The sequence below is a fragment of the Bombus affinis genome, chromosome 1 (genome assembly GCF_024516045.1).
Source record: "Bombus affinis isolate iyBomAffi1 chromosome 1, iyBomAffi1.2, whole genome shotgun sequence".
NCBI classification, from domain to species: Eukaryota; Metazoa; Arthropoda; class Insecta; order Hymenoptera; family Apidae; genus Bombus; species Bombus affinis.
In genome coordinates, this window is record NC_066344.1 from 9,129,000 (window position 1) to 9,150,592 (window position 21,593).

The 21,593-nt window shown below is 27.0% G+C and overlaps 7 protein-coding genes across 17 annotated transcripts; 3 read left to right on the forward strand and 4 right to left on the reverse strand.

Annotated features, from left to right (window-relative positions):
* Positions 1-55: 55 nt before the first annotated feature.
* Positions 56-3,200, reverse strand: LOC126920303 (glutamyl-tRNA(Gln) amidotransferase subunit B, mitochondrial). 7 transcript variants are annotated; one of them, XM_050730450.1, is made up of 11 exons: positions 3,090-3,200; positions 2,339-2,479; positions 2,118-2,262; positions 1,941-2,054; positions 1,623-1,795; positions 1,388-1,536; positions 1,063-1,316; positions 793-975; positions 578-714; positions 402-525; positions 56-328 (listed from the first exon to the last, which is right to left on the reverse strand). In XM_050730450.1, the coding sequence occupies exons 2-11, from the start codon at positions 2,428-2,430 to the stop codon at positions 113-115; spliced, it is 1,587 nt and encodes a 528-aa protein (XP_050586407.1). In that variant the 5' UTR covers positions 2,431-2,479; positions 3,090-3,200; the 3' UTR covers positions 56-112. The 7 variants fall into 7 exon arrangements, with proteins under 7 accessions (XP_050586407.1, XP_050586414.1, XP_050586401.1 ...); XM_050730457.1 differs by lacking the exon at positions 3,090-3,200 and adding an exon at positions 2,678-2,777; XM_050730444.1 differs by lacking the exon at positions 3,090-3,200 and having other exon boundaries at positions 2,339-2,640.
* A 39-nt stretch (positions 3,201-3,239) lies between these two features.
* Positions 3,240-4,148, forward strand: LOC126920464 (dolichol-phosphate mannosyltransferase subunit 3). Its single transcript, XM_050730845.1, has 3 exons — positions 3,240-3,421; positions 3,687-3,914; positions 3,998-4,148. Exons 2-3 carry the CDS (start codon positions 3,687-3,689, stop codon positions 4,055-4,057), a joined length of 288 nt encoding a protein of 95 aa, XP_050586802.1. The 5' UTR covers positions 3,240-3,421; the 3' UTR covers positions 4,058-4,148.
* Positions 4,149-4,726: 578 nt separating this feature from the next.
* LOC126920377 (UV excision repair protein RAD23 homolog B-like) lies at positions 4,727-7,972 on the reverse strand. The gene is made up of 6 exons (XM_050730676.1): positions 7,734-7,972; positions 7,589-7,661; positions 7,202-7,361; positions 6,758-6,934; positions 6,327-6,658; positions 4,727-6,247 (listed from the first exon to the last, which is right to left on the reverse strand). The coding sequence occupies exons 1-6, from the start codon at positions 7,797-7,799 to the stop codon at positions 5,961-5,963; spliced, it is 1,095 nt and encodes a 364-aa protein (XP_050586633.1). The 5' UTR covers positions 7,800-7,972; the 3' UTR covers positions 4,727-5,960.
* A 345-nt stretch (positions 7,973-8,317) lies between these two features.
* Positions 8,318-12,234, reverse strand: LOC126922796 (cell cycle control protein 50A). Of its 4 annotated transcripts, XR_007713000.1 has the most exons (6): positions 11,915-12,230; positions 10,696-11,514; positions 10,462-10,627; positions 9,827-9,883; positions 8,968-9,072; positions 8,318-8,829 (listed from the first exon to the last, which is right to left on the reverse strand). XR_007713000.1 is itself a non-coding variant. In XM_050735814.1 (5 exons), the coding sequence occupies exons 1-4, from the start codon at positions 11,964-11,966 to the stop codon at positions 9,871-9,873; spliced, it is 1,050 nt and encodes a 349-aa protein (XP_050591771.1). In that variant the 5' UTR covers positions 11,967-12,230; the 3' UTR covers positions 8,318-9,072; positions 9,827-9,870. The 4 variants fall into 4 exon arrangements, 2 of the variants coding, with proteins under 2 accessions (XP_050591771.1, XP_050591668.1); XR_007712953.1 differs by lacking the exon at positions 9,827-9,883 and having other exon boundaries at positions 11,915-12,234; XM_050735814.1 differs by having other exon boundaries at positions 8,318-9,072.
* A 514-nt stretch (positions 12,235-12,748) lies between these two features.
* LOC126920055 (ATP synthase subunit alpha, mitochondrial) lies at positions 12,749-15,816 on the reverse strand. The gene is made up of 8 exons (XM_050729991.1): positions 15,635-15,816; positions 15,203-15,313; positions 14,761-15,110; positions 14,218-14,574; positions 13,755-14,136; positions 13,526-13,670; positions 13,317-13,434; positions 12,749-13,240 (listed from the first exon to the last, which is right to left on the reverse strand). Exons 1-8 carry the CDS (start codon positions 15,698-15,700, stop codon positions 13,126-13,128), a joined length of 1,644 nt encoding a protein of 547 aa, XP_050585948.1. The 5' UTR covers positions 15,701-15,816; the 3' UTR covers positions 12,749-13,125.
* A 578-nt stretch (positions 15,817-16,394) lies between these two features.
* Positions 16,395-18,748, forward strand: LOC126923282 (guanine nucleotide-binding protein subunit beta-5). Its single transcript, XM_050736634.1, has 6 exons — positions 16,395-16,806; positions 16,874-17,084; positions 17,179-17,315; positions 17,385-17,503; positions 17,584-17,941; positions 18,046-18,748. Exons 2-6 carry the CDS (start codon positions 16,979-16,981, stop codon positions 18,373-18,375), a joined length of 1,050 nt encoding a protein of 349 aa, XP_050592591.1. The 5' UTR covers positions 16,395-16,806; positions 16,874-16,978; the 3' UTR covers positions 18,376-18,748.
* A 171-nt stretch (positions 18,749-18,919) lies between these two features.
* LOC126920803 (ubiquitin carboxyl-terminal hydrolase 14) lies at positions 18,920-21,431 on the forward strand. 2 transcript variants are annotated; one of them, XM_050731687.1, is made up of 6 exons: positions 18,920-19,099; positions 19,195-19,386; positions 19,484-19,948; positions 20,060-20,329; positions 20,410-20,698; positions 20,778-21,431. In XM_050731687.1, the coding sequence occupies exons 2-6, from the start codon at positions 19,270-19,272 to the stop codon at positions 21,050-21,052; spliced, it is 1,416 nt and encodes a 471-aa protein (XP_050587644.1). In that variant the 5' UTR covers positions 18,920-19,099; positions 19,195-19,269; the 3' UTR covers positions 21,053-21,431. The 2 variants fall into 2 exon arrangements, with proteins under 2 accessions (XP_050587644.1, XP_050587552.1); XM_050731595.1 differs by having other exon boundaries at positions 19,208-19,386.
* The last annotated feature ends 162 nt before the right edge of the window (positions 21,432-21,593 follow it).

Here is a 21,593-nt window from a genome sequence, read left to right on the forward strand (position 1 = left end):
TTTCGTATAACAGTCTTAATGCGGTGATATGTAAATATGTTAAAAAATAGGCACATTTAATTATTTATAAGTTATTATTAAAATGCTTCTATTACAAAAATAACATTTGAAATTAACTCAATAATCTTGTCATGATTTTTGACGCTTTGACCATATCTGCACAATCCTCAGTAAGTATAGCTACCTCGTGTAGAAACTTCTTATATATCCTTCTCTTTCCTGCTTTGTACTTTTTTACCAATTCAGGGTTTGCTTTAAGTATTTCTAAACATATCAGTTCCAATTCCTTTTCATCCGATACTATAAACCATTTATTTTCTTCAACAATCTATATATGATATAAAACATTATTAGAATTCATTAATATGTAAAAAATATGAAGTGATTTAAGTTCTTTTCACCTGTTTTGGCATTTTATTTGGTTTGTTGACTAATTCATTTAATAACTTTCTTAATGTCCGTCGATTTATTACTTCAGCTTGTATTAAGTCCATCAATTCCTCTATATACTTCTGATTATTAACACTAAAAATTCTACATATTAATACATCTTTTTAATTTATTACAATAAACTTACCAAAATGTAAGATTCAAATTATGGTCATCCATAAATGCTAAAACTTCAGAAATAAAAAGTTTAGCCACCAACTGAGGATCACGATGTTTACCATTCTTTAAGATGTCGCAAAACAGTAGAAACAAATCAAAATTACTCTAAAAGTAAAAGTTATTTAATACACATAATGTATGCTTAATTATAATTTAATTTAATAGTTTAAATATTAAACATACCGTTACTGCTACATACGTATCTGGTGTAAGACTTTGGAGTAAATTTTTACGTATTTGTTCTGGCAACTCTGGTAATTGCTCTTTTAAAGATGGTACATCAATTAAATTATACTTATTTTGTACATTGCTCTTAATGTGTAAATATATGGGAGGTAAATTAGGTTCAGGCATAAAACGATAATCCTAAAAGGTAATAAATATACAATGTTCCTTATGTAAAAAATTATTACAAAAATTAAGTAAATATAAACTATTTTAGTTTGTGATTACATGTTTGTCTTCTTTCTCACGCATGAGAATTGTATTTTTGTTTATCGGATCCCATGCACGAGTCTCATTAATAATTCGTCCTCCTTTTTGTAGAATTAAAATTTGTCTTTTTATCTCATATTCTACAGCATGATTGAGAGCACTTATACTTCCAATGTTTTTCAATTCTGTTCGAACGCCTAAAGGTGCATTAGGTTTACTTACAGAAACGTTTGCATCAATTCTTAAAGCCCCTTCTATAAATGCAAAACAATCTATTTATTTCTAATTAATAATTATTTATAGATAAACATTGAGTGTGAGAATAAAATCCAGTTTACCAAACCTTGCATTTTGCAAGAACATGTGCCTAACAATTGTAAAATAAGACACAGTTCCTGTACAAGAGCTGCTGCTTCTTCTCCATTTGTTAAATCTGGCTCAAACACAAATTCCATCAAAGGTATTCCAGCTCGATTAAGATCAATTAAACTTCTGTCACAAATGAAACAAAGCAACATATAATTTATCGTATTATTTTACAAAATATATTTTAATTATTATAACAAAAAATTGAATGCCTTCCAAGAACTTCATTATGAAGACTTCTCCCACTATCTTGTTCTAATTGTATTTGTTTGATTTTTGATGACTTTGAATAAGATTTCTTATGCAATCCAAATTTGAATACATTAAAGTTAATTTCTCCATTAACAGCTAAGGGCTTCCTTTGTTGTGTGATTTGAAAGCCAGCCTATATAAAACATTATTAATAAAATATATATAAAATAAAATGAACACTAAATATATGTGTATATATTTTATATTACTTTAATTTACTTTCAATAATTATGTTTTAAATAATGAAGTTATTATAAAGTATATTTAGATGTATTTACAGGCAAATCAGAATAAAAATAATGCTTTCTTTCAAACATTGAAACAGCATTTACTTCACAAGAAAGAGCCAAAGCAGTTAACACTCCAGCTTCTACACATTTTTTATTTAATACCTATAAAAACAATACAATGAGAAATTACTGGATTACTTTTCAAAAATATTTATTATACTTTACTGGCATCGTCCCAGGTACTGCACAATCAAACAATGATACACAGGAATTAACTGAATGATTGAAACCTGTGGGACCCCCAGAAAATAATTTTGATTCTGTTGAAATTTGTGCATGTATTTCCAAACCAACTGAAGGTTTCCATTCTCTAGCATATAAAAAACATTCTATTATTTCTGTATGTAATGTGATGTATTTTTCAAGTAATTTTTTAACATACTTACAGATGTGTAGAAATAAATCGTACACAAAATTTCTTGTATGTATTTTTATAATACTTTTTTATGAAATTACTAGTTCGTCTATATATTAACATATCTGAAAACTTATTTTATAAATACAAAAATAGAATATGTTTTTTACACCTAAAAATATGACTGTAATAGGTAATTAAACAAAATGGATTTGTATAATATTGGGTTGGCAACTAAGTGATTGTGGATTTTGTCAATACCACTTAATGGCAAAATCCGCAATCACTTAGTTGCCAACACAATACTATGTTTACTACATAGATATGAATGTTAACTTACTGAATAACAAAGTTTATATACATAACTCACCTCTAAAATGAAGATAATAGATTTTGTCTATTATTATATATACATGTTCATTCAAATCTTACGTAATTTTAATCGCAATAAACATCTGTTATCGATATATTTTACATAAAATCAAAAAACAATGAATATCATCAAACATACGTGCATGTATTATTCTATTTGCATAAAATTATCGATATATCGAAATTTAAAATTATATATGAGTAGTATAATATACAAATTTTATATTTTCAAGAAATAGATTGTATTTTCAAATTTTTATTCTTTATTACAAATTTATTTATTGCTTAAATTATAAATAAATGAAATGGAAAGTAAATAAAATATAAAATGTAAACCTCTAATAAATTAGTGAAACTTGACAATATATAATTTTGCAAATTCATTTTTTCTGCTACTTTTTGAAACATACCTTTAACTGTAAATTCATACAATTTGTATTATTCTATAGATTGAAATTATAATAGATATAAAAACAAAAACTGTTGAATTAAGATATAACAACAGTGCTATTGTGGCGCTATCATATGGTAAAATAAGAAGTTTAAAATCAGATAGATTACTCAATACACGTCACATGTTTGGTTCATCACACAATGATACATATTTACATGATGTTTTTGTTGAAATAATGTTTAAAAAATAGTGAGCAATTAGTCTTGAAATTAAATCAAAGCGTGATTAATATATATAAGAAATATATATAGAATTACCCATTTGCTATTACAAAATTTGAAAATTAAGGTATGTAATTTAAAGTAATCTTATTCCTCACATTTTATTACTCTTTCTATTGATTTTAAGATATTAAATAATTTATCCTCAATTTGATGAATGTTCTCAAAAATTTAACCTCATTAATCTCAACATATATATTTTTTTCAATCTTTAAAAAATAATAAATAACTATAAAAACTATATCACATAACTATACAATTTTAATTATTTATCGATTTTTAATAAGTATTGATGAACTAATAAATTTATATAAATATACTTTAAATTGCAGATGACAAAACTAATGGAGTGGCTTTTATTTGCTGTTTTATTTTTTAGTATATGGATTGCTGCAATTACTGAAAGTGTTAATTTATCATTTATCAAAGAATGGAAACAATTTGTCCTCTTTCTTCCACCCATTGCTTTATTTGTATGCAGTCTATATGCAGCTACTGTTATTTTATATAGAGTTCTTACATTTAACAACTGTGAACATGCAGCTATTGAATTGCAGGAAGTAAGTTTAAAAATGGATATAATCCATTTTATTAATATTATTATATAAAAGTTTAGAAACAACCATTTCATAAATTTTTTTAGCAAATAGAGGAAGCTAAAAAAGATCTTCAGAATAAAGGTGTGGTCTTAAAGTGCAAGTGAATTAACTTATTTTTATATAATATGTAATCCATATTAATGCATATTAAGTAATTAATATAAGTAATAAAGTAATTAATATATGATCATTCTATTTATGGATGTCATATTTATATATATTTTTTATAATAATAAAATTTTTTAATTATAGAAATTTAAGAATTGTAACACAAATAAGTGTTTCTTGCATGTAATTTATGTATATTAATAAGCTCATTGTGCTTATTAGATAAGAAATAATGGATATTAATATGAATAGCTATTTTTTAACTTCTGCATAAATTTTAATGTACTTATTCATCACAAGTTTAATAACAAATAATCTGATCTTGGTCAATAATATTTTTATTTATAATGCTTTATTATTTTTGGTATTTGACATAAGGAAAACTAAATTAAGATATTTTTATGACATAAGATTTATATAGTTTTACTCTTTATAACAGAAGAATCTTTAAGGCAATTATCAGTTGTTATTGCATAATAATTAACATTCAATCTTACGACAAAACATCAAAACATATAGTTTATTTATGTAGATTTGTATCTTTTTACATACATATGCATGTATAATAAAATGAAACTATATTCTAATCTTCAAAATTTAACTTGCCTTAATTATACTTATATCTGCTTATATGTATATACCAAAAAGGGAAACTAATATATTCATTTGTGCCTAGACTCATCATTTTTATTTATTAAATATGCAATTTTGCAATAGTATTTGTTTTACATTGTGCTATATTTCTAATAAAATTTTAATATCAGTACTAGTATCTTAAAAATTCGAACGATTCCTAATAAGTTACATATTACTATGTTAAGGCTACAACCTATTGAATGCAGTTTAATAATATTAATAATCTCATTGCCTTCACTTTTATAGAAAGTTAATTGTAATTTTTTTTTTTAGATTCATAGTTCTTGTATGTCAACTTGTATTTATCTATTTAAGATATTTCATATATGATTATTTCTTATTAACTAAATAGTCATAAGTTAATCGAGCTTTTTTCAGATGAAGAATGGATTGAGATATCGAGGTCAAAGCAAATTTAAAACAATATATGTGTATATGTTATTTAAATTTTCTTTCTTTTCACTTGAGAATTTCTTACATTTCGTTATTTGGTGACAAATGAAATGACTTATAATGTGTTATTAATGAATAACTATCTTCACCACTTTTGTTTAAAAAATACGAGACTTTTTTATACATACATACATAGGCGCAAGTTATACGCAAGTACACACATATATACATATGCAATCATACATATACGGATGCACTTACATAATTTTTATATTAGAAAGCCTATCAAATGTACAAAATGTGCTTGTCATGTACATACATATGTTTTAAATACACATATATCCTTGTTCATTAATGCGGATTTATATGTATGTGTAATTGTACAATAGCTCCAACATATAAATACTACAAAGTATTTATATTTTTGTATATCAATTCTTTAAACAACCAGGCTTTCTTATATAAAAATGTAATTACACTGTTCCATATATTCATAAAACAAAAAGTTTCGCCAAAGAGTAATTTTCAGACTGCAAGGATGGATTATGACACTTGTGCAAAATATCAAATTTCAATCTCAAAATATTTAAAAAGGTGTAAAGTTATATATTTTGAAATCGATAATTTAAAACTATCAAGAATTTAACGAATAAAGTATTTTGGTATATAGTCTCAGTAAACTTGTATGATTTATCAAATATGCTAATGTAAGATTAGCATCTAGCTAAAGGATTAATGTAACATAAATATATGTGCATACTTATATACAAAGTAAAGATGACCAGTCCAAAATAAAAAGACGCCTGTGTAATTACCCACCCTATATCAGTCCTTTAACTCCTTATTATGAAATCAATAAAGTACGTTACTTCAGTCATCAAGACTTTGTGACAGCAAAAAGTTAGCAGCCAGATTTTCATTTTTTTCACACGCAAAATAGGCTTGTACAACTAAATGCTCCGGAAATCCTAGTGCCTTCAGCCTCTCAATAGCTTCTTTATCCTGAGGTGTTACCTGAATTACAGAAGCTTCTACATCCGATCCTGCTCCTATACCAGCGCCAAGACCTCCACTTATACCACCAGGAGCAGTTGGTGGTGTAACATTAGCTGCAGATACAGGTGTAGTCCTCCCTCCTGTACCACCAGTAGTTTCTACTACTCCAAAAGAGGTATATAACATAAGAATATTCATAAACAAGTAAATGAAAATATTTTGATTTTAGCAGAAACTCACCAGGCTCATTAAGCATACGCACAAATGCTTCTTGATTTTGTGAAATAAGTTGTAACAATGCAGGGTTAGTTTGTCCAATTTGTTGTAGAACAGCATTTAATAACTGAGGATTTTGTTGAATGACTTGACGCATTTGTTGAAATTGAGGTTGCATTCGCAAAAACGCTAGTGGATGCTGACCATGATCTTGAAGTTGCTCTTGTGCTTCAAGTTGATCTTCTGGTAAATCTTCAAAAAGCTGAGCTGGTATTCCTGTTAAAAGGTATTCAACAGCCCTATCAGGATTGTTGAAACTTGCTCTCAATGCTTGTTCAACTTGTTCACGTTCGTATCTAATATAGATAAATTGCGTTAAATAAATAAACCGTGACTTAAGAAAAATATAGTAATTAAATGATTATAACTTCTTTTTTTATTGAACATATATCTACCCCATATCCACAATATTGTTCACCATAGTATTATAATCTTCACCCATTAACAAGGCACTTTCAGCTTGACCTCCAACACATCCAGCAGTAGTACTTGCTTCAGATTGCTCTTGTGCAGTATTAGTAGGATTTGATGCTCCTTGAACAGTAGGGTTTGAACTAGGTTGTGCTACTGAGCTATGACAAAAAACATATACATATTAAGAATAACTCCATATAGCATGACTAAACTGACTTATAACGTACGTATATTATTTTTCTGATAAGTTAATCTAAGGAATTAAATTATACAAAAGATAAATGTTCATAATCAATGAAGAATATTATTATGACATATTTTTAACTTTTTTAGTGTAACATATTCAAATAACATTTAAATTTTTATTATTAAAGCTGGAAAATATTCCTTAAATGTATTTCTGTCATAATACTTTAAATTAATACCTGGTTGTACTACTTTCTTCTTTATTATCTGTATTTGTAGTATGTTCTTCTTCAGTCGTATGTCCATTACCAGTTTTTAGTTTTGTCACCATAACAACTATAAACTTTTTTTCATCTATATTATATTCTGCTAATGGGTGATCATCTGTTAATATTTTTCCTATAAAAATAATGTTACATTAATGTACAGCTATCATTGTACGATAACAATAACGTTAATAAAAATGAAAATAATTCCAATGTCTTATAATTTTTTTATTTAAGATTGTATAAATAATGGTTATCAGAATAAATTTAATCCAAAAATTAATTAGTTTATAGATACGTAAATATATTAATAAATTTGCAATTGTGTGAAAATAAGGTTATGTAAGTCATATCCCTCACCAGCATATATTAACTTTTGATATTTCGCAGGAAAACCTTTTTGAGTTTCAATCTTTTGTTTCAAATCTTTTACCTAAAAAAGACATAATTAAAATCTATTGTACTTGAAATTCAATATATAAATAAATTTACTATATTCACTTACTGTTTGCGATGGATCAATTTCTACTGTAAACGTCTGCTGCTGCAAGTTTTTTAGTGTTATAATCATATTGTTAGATGAAGAATTAGTGATACGTCGTTGATTAATAAAGGAAACTTTGAAGTATCTGGAGTAGTAAGGGTGTAAAGATGTTTTGGTAAAGATCTTTTCAGCGATGAGTCGGCACTGCTTAAAGCAACTTACAAAATGCTTAACTCAGACTAGTATGCAGCTGAAAACATATGATGACATAAAGCTGTATTTCCATTACTGAAGACAATTGAATACGTAAGGTATGTACTAAAATAAGGCTGCATCAATTCAAAGTAATTTGATTAATCTAATTTATATCGATAAATATTAAACACATATATATACAAATAGTTATATTTATTACTAACCAAAAGTCTAAAGTTTAGTTTTTGATATTATTATATTTAATTGATTTCGATGATAAAATTATTCAAACAACAAAAATATAAAAGCAAAATATAGTAACTAACATATTTACAAATTAATACATATGTATATACATATATATATCCCCAAGTAATTTAATTTTAGAAATAAATGTGTAGGTACATGAATGAAAGTTATTGTGATTCTTTTATTTATACATATATTTATACATTTGCGAATGACTAGAATAAAACTAAAAATAGTTCACAATAAGTTATAATTTGAAAATGTACTATATAATAATGTGTTACACATAAAAATTTAAAATGTACTAAGATACACAAAAATCATATTGTTTTTATTTTAATATTGTAGCAGATCATGTTTATAACTTTCATTTGTTCCTAATTAGGTTGATTTTTCAGTAAAATTATTTAATTTGTTAGAGTTCTAAAAATATAAAAAATTTGTATGTCATCTTTCTTGATGTCTTTACATCATTCTAAAGTGATTTATACTTTGAGTATCTCAATACATGTACATAAAAGATATATAAATACTTACAATCTTATGTTCTATGTTCTAATAAATGTTATAATCTTATGTTATAATATATATTTTATCATACATAAATACTATGTTGATATTACATATTGATTTTTTATATTCTTCATAACAACAGAGAATTATGATGTTCCTTCTATAAAATAACAATTAATATAAGAATAACAGAAAAAATAGATTGAGATATCTACTAAAAAAAGACATGAATCAATAAACAATTTTTATTAAATATACATCTTATAGTTAAACTAAATTATTTTATATTGACACTTACAAATTAAATGCAGGATATCCAGAATGTTCTTCAATTTTTATAACAACTATGTATAATTATTCTTGATATGGTGTATTTGGAGTCACATTTATCATCTCTGTTACACTAAAAAATATATATCAAAATTATATAATGAAATGATATGAAATTAAGGATGAAATATTAATATCGAACTATTAAATTATTCATTAAATTGCAAGCTTAGTTCTATAAAAAGAGGCAAAAGAATTTAATAATTCAATACAAACAAAACATTTTGATTAATTCTTAACAAAATATCTCATACAATGTGATAAACGTTCTATGCCTTACCTTCTAAACAATTACATGCTGTATTTCTAACTATTTTTATATATTATATATTTAAATACAAAAATATAGATTTATTTGAAGTAATTTACTTAAATATAACAATGTATCATAAAATACATATACAGAATGATGCTATATTAATAAATTTTTTTTCTACATTACTTTAAAATGATATGACATTAACAAATATATATTGTGCAATGTATAAAGCATATTTATATATTTATGAAACAAATAATATAAAAACGTGAATAATATGAATAATTATTAATAAAAAGATAACAGTCATATCAATATAGTCAGTCATAGTTATACAGAAAGTCTGAAAAGTCAAAAATAAAGGACAACAGGTATAATAAATACATAACTACATGCACATAATTGGGCTGTAACTCATAAAATAATTAAATACAATTAAATACAAGAGATACTCATGAAAAATTGTTTAAATGTAGTATTTAAAAGATATACTTCAAGCCATGTTATGTATAAAACATTAATTAACATTCTTGCAGGATAGACATAACACAATATCACAAACACTTACAAGAACAATTACGGTGCCCTAAGCATACTTTGTTGCAGTCATCTTTACATTAGTTTGCTGTATAACATACATTATATAACGTTATATAAGTTTATTATCAAATTTAAATTTAAAATATATAATAATATCAACATTAATACAAAAATTAATTACAACAAGAGTATTTTTCATTTTTATTTAAATATTCTCAACCTCTTCCAATTTATTGTTTAAAATAACACATAATATAAATTTATAGTATTTTCAAAATTGATAAAACCTTACTATATTATAGTGATTAATATATGCAATAATTATCAAGCTTACCGATTAATTACTAACTATTTTCTCAAAAAAGTACAAATAATGAATTTAAGTTTAATGTAAAGTCAAATAAATTTGTTGCTTACTAACACTTAGACAAATGTTTTACTAACTTTTTAAGATAGCTTGATAGTAAATATAATATGATGAATGTAGATGAAAAAGTATATCTCTTTTCTATTTATATTATAATACTTTTGTTAAAAAAAGAATTCATTTAGAGAGCAACTGCATTTTTTAATTTTTTTAATTAAAGCCCCTTTTAAGCACAACACCATTTAGTAAAAAGTGAAGAAGAGAAAATATAATATAACATATATATAAATGTTTACCTTTTAGAACATTTGATGTGTATTATTAATAATGTAATGCCTAACAACAAACAAATACATCCTACAACTATATAAGCAATGCCAAGAAAAGGATTCTTTCCACCGAGAAGAGAAGTAGTGCTTAAAATCATTCTTTTCCTGCCATCAAAGGTAGACACAGGATATGCTACAAAAAAAGTATTCATTTATAAAGTTATTTTTAATAAGTAATATATATTGATAACTTTTACTTACTATAATTAACAGTAAGTGTATAATTCCCTGCTACTAGACCTTCAGTGAAGCCATCTACTGTATGATTTACTCTACGGTAAAGTTTTCTAAAAGTAGGCAAAGCAGCAGTTCTCATCCAAACAATTAAGTCTTCATTTTGAAAACCATTATTGCTTTCATTTTCATTATCTAACTCATAAATATATTTATCCCAATTTTTTGGTTTTGTAAAATTCTTAAATACTTCTCTCAAGTTGCCCTCTGGATTTCTAAATTTAATATTTTTATCTGAGGGCCAAGCTATACCAGTCTTTAATAATGGTACAGGAGCTTTGTGTTTTAAAGAAAACAATGTTAAATCATCACTAAATAATGAGTTAGCAATAGCACCACATGGTACAATAGGTGTTTCTCCAACATAAGCAAATGGTTCACAATCCCCAGAGACATCAGGACTCAATTTTCCTAACAGTTGATTATCATCTCTTGATTTTACATATCGTCTGTGATTCTGATAAAAATTAGTCAAACCATAATACATATAAATTTTTCCATTGAAGTCAGAAGGCAAAGTAAAATTTATTTTACAATAACAAGGTTGACTATGACCTTCTGCTAGAATATCTGCACATTTAGCAGGCATTCCTTTTGCACGAAAGATATTTGTAGAATTACAATCTGTATAATCTAAAATGTATTCTTTAACTTGATCAGAAAAATAAAGCAATCCAACTCCAACTGGTATAAAAGCAATCCCAATCACAAAAAATGTTGGTAAAACAGTCCCAGCTGTAAGTATTGGTTGCCAAGCAGGTAAACGTTGCTGCTTAAATGCACTATCTGTATAAATAAAACATATTATCTTTATTTAAAACATTAATTTATTATAAATATATATCGAATTGTAATATAAATAAATTTAGTCAGATAAAGAAAAATATTGAGTTTAACTTTAACTTACTTACTGTTACAACCTAATATATTAAATTTACATACTATACATACACTACTTATATCGTAACAGAAAATAAATAGGGAGAAATTGAGTAGGCATCTAAATAATACATGTATGGGAAATGTACAATAAATATTTGATTTTACAATAAGAATTTTATATTTTAATATAGATAATGAGACACTTATTATTTCTACTATTACATTAACTTTTTTATAAAATCTTCATATATAGATATCAAATATAACCTAACAAGAAATTTAAATTTTCGTATAATAAACTTACCTGAAGGTTTCTTTGTTTTAGGTAGTGAACTAACTTCACTAATAGAAGTCATGCTTATTTGTTAAAGAAATAATCTATTTTCTTATCAAGAATTTCAACAATTGAATACGAACATTTGTAAAACTGATAGGATATCAATTATTTGTGAAACTCCTACTCCTACTTACATTAATTACATATATAACATGACATGACTCCTATATGACGACAGAGCATAGAACAATAATGAACATGGTCAACACAGATAACACGTTAAAAGTTGAACACACATTTTTTGAATTAAACGTTTTTTTCAATCGTGTTAATTTTATTATCTGCAGAAAATATTCCTTAAATAATTAGTAGTTACTTCAATTTCAAAGTATTTATATATTTTCTCATTATAGATTCGTAATATTTATTGACGTAGATAATTGTTAGTTTTTTACAATTTATCACTACTTGCTTATCGAGGGACTTTTTTTAGTTGTGCTCATCCTGTTAAAGCTAGTTAAATATTTCTATGATGAAAATTTTTATAATATATAAAAGAATATATCTTTAATAATGTATCTTACTCGTTCCTACTTATTAATATACGCTAGTAACTTTTAGTTTTAAATATATACATATATACTATTAAATTAATTTTTAGAGATCATGACATTACTTACTTTAATCGAAGGGGGATCAAAATTTGAAACAAAAGTATTTTTCTATTTCTTAACAATATGTTTCTTTTATCCATGTATTTATTAACTAGGGACACAATGTTTAAAATGGCATAATTATGATACACATTAAAGTAAAATATCGTAAGAAAAACACAAAAAAATTAACGCTAGTGTTCTCAAATGTGGGCTAAAAATATAATTTATTGTAAAAATAAAATGTAATCATACATTATAATTATACAAGAGAAATAAACGACACAGATTTGAAAAAATTCTAGAACTTTATTACTCATTTGTTAACTTCCCCATATCTGCTATGTTTAAAACATTTTTCTGGAGAAGTATCTGTTTAATTACCAAAATCATATTTTCAATTTTGTAAACAGTCAACATGTAATGTGTATGTAACTATTGTGATTTAATGTTTAAATATGGAATTCTTTGTAATGATATTTATAATGTGCAAATAGCATACACTAAAAATGCTTATGATAATGAATATTATTTGCACATAGCTCTTGCATAGCAGAGAATTATTAATTGTTTTATATTGACATTTTAGCCTGAGAAGGAAGCAAGGAAGTCAGTAACAACTTGCTTTAATTTAGCATCAGAAGCTTCACTAATTGTGTTGTCTTTAGCAATAGTATTTAAAAGATCTCGTTGACTGGTTCTGCAAGAATATAAGATTAAGTAAATAAAAATGTAGTAAGATATATTTAAACAAAATGCGTATGTAAATTAAATACCTAATATGAGCGAGGAATTCTTTTTCAAAAGCTGTGATTTTAGTAGGTTCCATCTTATCAAGATATCCGCGGACACCACAATAGATAACAGCTACTTGTTCTTCAATAGCCATGGGTACTGAAAACATTAATAAATATTTTCCATTTTATTCAAAATTTTGTTAGTCCTTTTGTAATTTAAATTCATTGTATATATTATCGATTTATACCATATTGTCCCTGTTTCAGAAGTTCTGTCAATCTAACACCACGATTCAGCAATTGCTGAGTTGCAGCATCCAAATCGGAACCAAATTGTGCAAAAGCTGCTACTTCACGATATTGAGCCAACTCCAATTTCATGGATCCAGCGACCTATTAAATAAAATATAAAAGATATTTAAAATGTTCTTTACTAAATGTGTATGCGTTTATAAATTTATACAAAATGTACAATACTTGTTTCATAGCCTTAGTCTGAGCAGCAGAACCGACACGAGATACTGATAAACCTACATTAATCGCAGGACGAATACCCTTATAGAACAATTCCGTTTCTAAGAAAATTTGTCCGTCGGTAATAGAAATAACATTTGTGGGAATATAAGCAGACACATCGCCAGCTTGTGTCTCGATAACAGGCAAAGCTGTTAATGAACCACCTCCCAAACTTTCATTCATTTTAGCCGCTCGCTCAAGAAGACGAGAGTGAAGATAGAATACATCACCAGGATAGGCTTCCCGACCTGGTGGTCGTCTCAACAGTAAAGACATTTGTCGATAAGCAACAGCTTGTTTCGATAAATCGTCATAAATAATTAAAGCATGCTTTCCATTATCTCTGTAAGGAAATCATTATAAATTGTTTCAGTATCATGTTTAGAATTATATAAAATAAGAAAATTATTTTATATACATATACCTGAAAAATTCTCCCATTGCACATCCAGAGTATGGAGCCAAATACTGAAGAGGTGCTGCATCAGAAGCAGTTGCAGAAACAATGATAGTATAATTAATAGCACCACTGTCTGTCAAACGTTTCACTATTTGTGCAACAGTGGATCTTTTTTGACCAATAGCAACATAAATACAGTACAACTTTTTCTTCTCATCTCCAGCATCATTAAATCGTTTTTGATTAATAATTGTATCAATAGCAAGAGCAGTTTTTCCAGTTTGTCTGTCTCCAATGATTAATTCACGTTGACCACGACCAATGGGTACTAGAGAATCTACAGCTTTGATTCCAGTCTGCATAGGTTCTCTCACAGATACCCTGATAAAATATATATACACATATATGTATACATTTATATATATTTTTATATATTTTTTTTATTTATATATATTTTATACATACTTTATATATATACTTTATATATATATAAAGTATGTATAATAGAAAGTTATTGGAAGCACAATGCAGAGGTAATAGCATCTATATAAAGAGATATATAAATACCTAGGAATGATGCCAGGTGCTTTAGTACCAATACGGAATCTCAATTTACTATTAAGTGGTCCTTTACCATCTATAGGATTACCTAACGCATCTACAACACGTCCCAGCAATTCCTCTCCAACCGGAACATCAACAATAGCTCCAGTACGTTTGACAATGTCACCTTCCTTAATGTGTCTATCATTGCCAAAGACGACAACACCAACATTATCAGGCTCTAAGTTCAAAGCCATGCCTTTTAATCCTGAACTAAATTCCACCATCTCATCTGCTTGAATATTTTTTAAACCATAAACACGGGCAATACCATCACCAATGCTAAGCACTCTTCCAGTTTCCTCAAGATTAGCCTATAGATTATATAACATTTGATTGAAATTTGTGTTATTTATATATACATAAGTTATTGCACTGTAAATATTAATAAGCTTTATTACTTTACCTTAGCGGCTGAGCCAAGAATACGTTCTTCCAAAATGGAAGAAATTTCAGCAGAGCGTCGACTGCTAGATACATGGAATTTGGAAGAGGGTATAGCAAGGCGCCATTTGACCTACAATGTAAAATTAAAACATATTGTTATTACATACTGTAAAAATATATTACCCATATACTTATTACATAACTTGATACTATTCTGTTTATGTAATCTGTCGCAAAGAGCAAAATTTGTGACGTATGCTTCAACTGTCACAAAATTTTGATAAAAGTAGTTGTAATTAATGAAAAATATTTCATTTCCTCAAAAATAAAAGTTAATATAAGGAACGTATGGGTGCATGTGGTTATTACAAAATGAAAAATGTCGGCATGATCCATTTAAATATTCTTTCATAGACAAATTGCAAAAAAGAAATTATGTATCTTATATTACCTGAACAGTAGTATTCGACAGTTGTCTTGCGATCGAAGGAGCCAAACGTAAGGATTGAAGAGCCATTTTGGTATACTGCAAGCCCGTTTGCCGGACTACGGGTTTCAAAAAGAAAAGTGATCAAGATAAGACCGAGCCGAAGAAACGTCTCATGCAGCCCCACTCTAATATCCCTACCGACAGGAAGTCGATATCCATCGACCTGCGCGTAACCTCGTATCCAGATACATATACTAATTCATAAATCTAATGTTTTCGTGTTCTGTAATGCATGAACAGTATATTATATAAGCTATATTTCAAACAAATTTTTAAAATTTTTTAAAGCATATATATAATTAATTAACTTCATCGTGTATAAATTTGAATACAATAGATTTTGGATACGAGGTTACCTGCAATTACACAATGCTACTAAAAACAATTGGCGCCAAATTTTAGATTTAAAATAGATATTATGCAATAATTGCATATTTATTATGAAAATAATGTTATATTAGAGCGTCTGTTTTCACATATATAAATATATAATTAATATTTATGATATAGATATAAACAAATAACATATAATACGAAATGCTACTTTTATATATAACTGTGATACATTTTGTCATAATAAAATATATATATATTTAATATTGTATTTAGATTTTCAATATATCGAAAATTTTATAATTCTCTACAAATTAGGAAGTAAATAATTTACTACCTAAAATGTAATAGATAGTATACGTATATATCGCTTAATATTCCTTACATTCGATAGTGTAAGACCAGCATAATATTGTAATAATTAAATATTTTTTCTAATAATAAATTTTATTAGAAGAAATTAGCATGCAAAATTTAGGCGAGTAGCTTTCAGTCTGTATAAAAATTAAACAATTTTATTACTTGTATGAAATGTCATGTTCAGGTTAAGTTGATTAAATATGAAAGCGTCATTGCACCGGCGCTAAAGTTTGTTATTGTTGTATCGTATTGATTATTGGACGCAACTGCCTATGGAGTATATGTTAACAAATTTTTTATGCAATAGCAAATGAGAAAATTATCCAAACGGAAGTGAGAAAAACAGAGAAAGTATATTCATGTGGAAAAATATCTATTGCTTTATTAATAACTACATTTGCACTGCAGCTATTTTCCGAGGTCGATAGGTGACAGGACAGGTAATTCATTGTTTATACTTTATACTTAACAATATAGAAACTGTTTTAATTAAAAGTCACATTTTAGATAAAGGAAAATTTTTTGTAGCAGCACTTATACAAAAATGTTACCTTGTTTAGTGGAATAGTATACTTTCTGTTAAGAAATATTTAGTATTCTATAAACAGAATTATGGATTCTGCTACTGAGTCAGAACATATAGAGAAATTAATAAAAGAAGCTGAAAGCCTAAAAATACGTTTAGAAGATGAACGACAGAAATTGAATGATATTACCCGTAATATTAATTTTTAATCTTTGTATCATGATGTAATAAAAATTTATAGGAAAATCAATTATAGTAAAATATAATAATTAATATTATATTTCAGTTGCTAGTGTAGCAGATAGACTTGAAATAATTAGTTGCATTAATGTAAAACCACGTCGTGTATTAAAAGGTCATCAAGCAAAAGTTCTTTGCTCTGATTGGTCACCAGATAAACGTCACATCGTATCTTCCTCACAGGTCGGGATATACCTAAAATTATTTTTATTTAAACTTTTAAAATATTTCTTAATATAAAAATGACTTCAGGATGGCAAAATGATAATATGGGATGCTTTTACAACAAATAAAGAACATGCTCTTACTATGCCAACTATCTGGGTTATGGCTTGTGCTTATGCTCCAAGTGGTACTCTTGTTGCTTGCGGGTATTAAATGTATTTAAGATTTATGAAATAACAATAATCTTTTAGTAACATGTTAAATGTTATATTCATTCTTTTTGCAGGGGGTTAGATAATAAAGTAACTGTATATCCTTTGAGTCAAGAAGATGATGTATCAACTCGTAAAAAAACTGTTGCTACACATACATCTTATATGTCTTGTTGTGTATTTCCTAATAGTGATCAACAAATTTTAACGGGTTGTGGAGATAGTACTTGTTCTTTATGGGATGTAGAAAGTGGACAACTATTACAAAATTTTCTTGGTCACTCAAGTGATGTTATGTCTATCGATTTAGCACCAAGTGAAATTGGTAATACATTTGTTTCTGGTAGTTGTGATAAAATGGTTTTGATATGGGATATGCGGACTGGTCAATGTGTTCAAAGTTTTGAAGGACATCAATCTGATGTTAATTCTGTATGTAAAAATTTATCTTTATTACTCGTGAAATAGATAATGTTACAAGAATAAACTAATGCTATTATAAGAAAATGATTTGCATCATGTTATGTTGAGTTTAGGTAAAATTTCATCCAGGTGGTGATGCAGTGGCAACAGGTTCTGATGATGCAACTTGCCGTCTTTTTGATCTACGGGCAGATAGAGAAATAGCAGTTTATGCAAAAGAAAGTATAATATTTGGAGCAAATGCAGTCGATCTAAGCGTTAGTGGACGTTTACTGTTTGCTGGTTATAATGATTATACTGTAAATATATGGGATACTCTAAAATGTCAACGAGTTGCGTTTTTATACGGACATGAAAATCGAGTATCTTGTTTACGGGTTTCTCCAGATGGCACTGCTCTTTCAACTGGAAGCTGGGATTCAACTCTACGAGTTTGGGCTTAATTTTAATAAAATCACATCTATTATCTTGCCATATTGTTAAATAAAAGTTATAATTTTTTCTGTGCAAGATATAGATTTTAGAAATTGTATGACGACGTTACATTTTGTTTTTAATTAAAATGTTTTAAACTGATAAGATACATCAATAGTGTAATATAAAAAAATATTGTTATAATTATTATACATACATTGTAGAAAATAAGTGGAATTAAAAATCGTGATTATCACGATCATAACAATGTGATAGCTTAAAATTAATAATTTTTAGGCTGGTCCTAATTTATAGGAAATTCTGCAAATAGAATATCTATTTAATCAAATACAGTATTATCTTGTATGAAACTTAATAAAAATTTAATTCATGCATATTTAATATTATTTGCCACTTTTTTCATGCATTATTCAATTTAAATTACATAAAAAATGCAATTATATGAGATATGATATAAATTTCTTAATTTTTCAATTAGCTGGCCACCTACCAAGTACAAGTTCTGCGCTCTTAGATCTATATACTATATATGAATGCTTGTATCTTGCATGCATATGTATGTATGAATGGGAGTGTAGATGTACATACGTATGTATAGTACGTGAATGCCTGACGGTGCAGTTTATGCATGTTAATAATCACCAGTAAAAAATATTTTGTAAATTAAGTGATATAAATTAAAGAAAAGCCAAACATACTTAAATAAAAGAGAAGAAATGCCTCAATATTCGAGTATGTATTGGAAAAATTCGAGATATTGAAAGACTAACCTTAAATTTTTTTATTTAATTTTATATCGAACGGTTTTCAGTATTTGATATGTAAAGTATTCTGTTTTAGTTAAAGTAAAATGGGGAAAAGAACATTTTCCTAATGTAGAAGTTAATACAGATGAAGAACCAATGTTGTTTAAAGCACAACTTTTTGCACTGACAGGAGTACAGCCTGAAAGGCAAAAAGTTATGTTAAAAGGAATGACATTAAAGGATGACGATTGGGGTAATATCAAGTTGAAAGATGTAAGGAATAATAGGACTAATGTTTCTATGGATAATAAATATATTTTATGACTTAAAATCAAAGAATAAAACTTCTATCATTTTAATTTTTTTATAGGGTATTACTGTTTTAATGATGGGCTCTAAGGAAGAAGATGTACCAGCAGAGCCAACTGAAAAACCATTATTTTTAGAAGATATGAATGAATCTGCATTAGCTACTGCTTTAGATTTACCAGCTGGCTTGACAAACTTAGGAAATACTTGTTATCTTAATGCAACTGTACAGTGCCTAAAAACTGTTCCAGAGTTGAGAGATGCTCTAAAGAATTTTTCAGGAGGACTTGCAGCTGCTGGTAGTTCATCGCTTGTACCTGCACAAAGTATAACGGCTGCGTTAAGAGATTTATATGATAGTATGGACAAAGGATCATCTTTGCCACCTGTTGTCCTTGTCCAAATGATGCATCTAGCATTTCCAAGATTTGCTGAAAAATCTGAGCATGGTGGATTTCAGCAACAAGATGCTAATGAATGTTGGACTGAACTTATTAGAATGTTACAACAAAAATTACCAGCGAAGGTTACTAAATGACGCAACATTATGTTATAAGCTATATATATAACTAATAATATATTTTAAATATTATACCTATATAGAAAAATTTTATTCATATGTGTTAATTAATCATAGGAAAATCCTGTTGCCTTAGAAAATAATGGACAAAGTTACAAGCCACGTTCATTAATTGAACAGTATTTTGGAGGAACATTTAATACAGAATTAAAATGTATAGAATCTGAGGATGAACCTCCTACTAAGGGAAAAGAAGAATTTTTACAACTGAGTTGTTTTATTTCTACAGAGGTTAAATACATGCATTCTGGACTTAGAAATAAAATGCAGGAGCAAATTACAAAAATGTCACCAACTCTTGGCAGAGATGCAGTGTATACGAAAACGGTAAAAAATATTATACAATACAAACTTTTATGTTTTAAACCATTAATATTTCCATTTAATAAAGATAATATATTTTACAGTCAAAAATTAGCAGATTGCCAGCATATTTAACAATCCAATTTGTACGCTTTTATTATAAAGAGAAAGAAGCAATTAATGCAAAAATTCTCAAAGATGTTAAATTTCCTCTTGAATTCGATGTTTTTGAATTGTGTAGCAGTGAACTTCAAACTAAACTTACACCGATGCGAGAAAAATTTAAAGAATACGAAGATCGTTTAGTGGAAGAATCACGTAACATAATCAATAGGAAAGATAAAACAGAAAGTAAAAAGAAAGTTAAACAAGAACCGTTTTGGTTTCCAGATGGTAATAAAGTTATACAGAGATTAGAAATCAATAGAAAACTAATATGTTTGTATTGTCATATATATTGTTATAATTACAGATATAGGATCAAATAACAGCGGTTATTATACATTACAAGCAGTCCTAACACATAGGGGACGATCAAGTAGTAGTGGCCATTATGTAGCTTGGGTTAGACAGAAAAGTGATACATGGTTAAAATGTGACGATGAGAACGTTACCGCTGTAACTAGTGAAGAAGTACTAAAACTTAGCGGTGGTGGCGATTGGCATTGCGCATATGTTCTTTTATATGGCCCAAAAATTTTAGAAGTACCTGATTCAGATAACAATGAGGATTCACTTACTAAATAATTCTTATATATATAACCAACCAAGTTTCCATAAAGATTAAGACAAATGGAACACAATTCCAACTTGCATCTATTCGATAAAAATGCATTTTTTTTTTATACAAACGGTCATCAATATAATTTCAATATTAAGGTCTATAGAATACTATTTGTAAAATCAATGGCAGTTATTTTCTACCGAATTATAGAAATCTAATAACGATGCATTACGTATATAATTTTTGCATAATGTGAATACGCAAGATCTATGTACATTCATTGATTTTATACGCTTAAAAAAACGTGGTGATAACGAATCTTTGAATTACATAAAAATAGATAATTGTAAACCATTAAAGTGTTCTTTTATAACATTACAATAAAATTGCAATTAAAATTAATTTCATCCATATTTAATTTAATTTTAGAAAATATATTGAAAATATACGAACGTGTATAGTATACTTATGATATGCAATGTAAATATAAATGAACTATCATATATTCAAGAGATATTTATATTTTTAACTACCATTATAATTTCGTATTATTCACTACTGCAA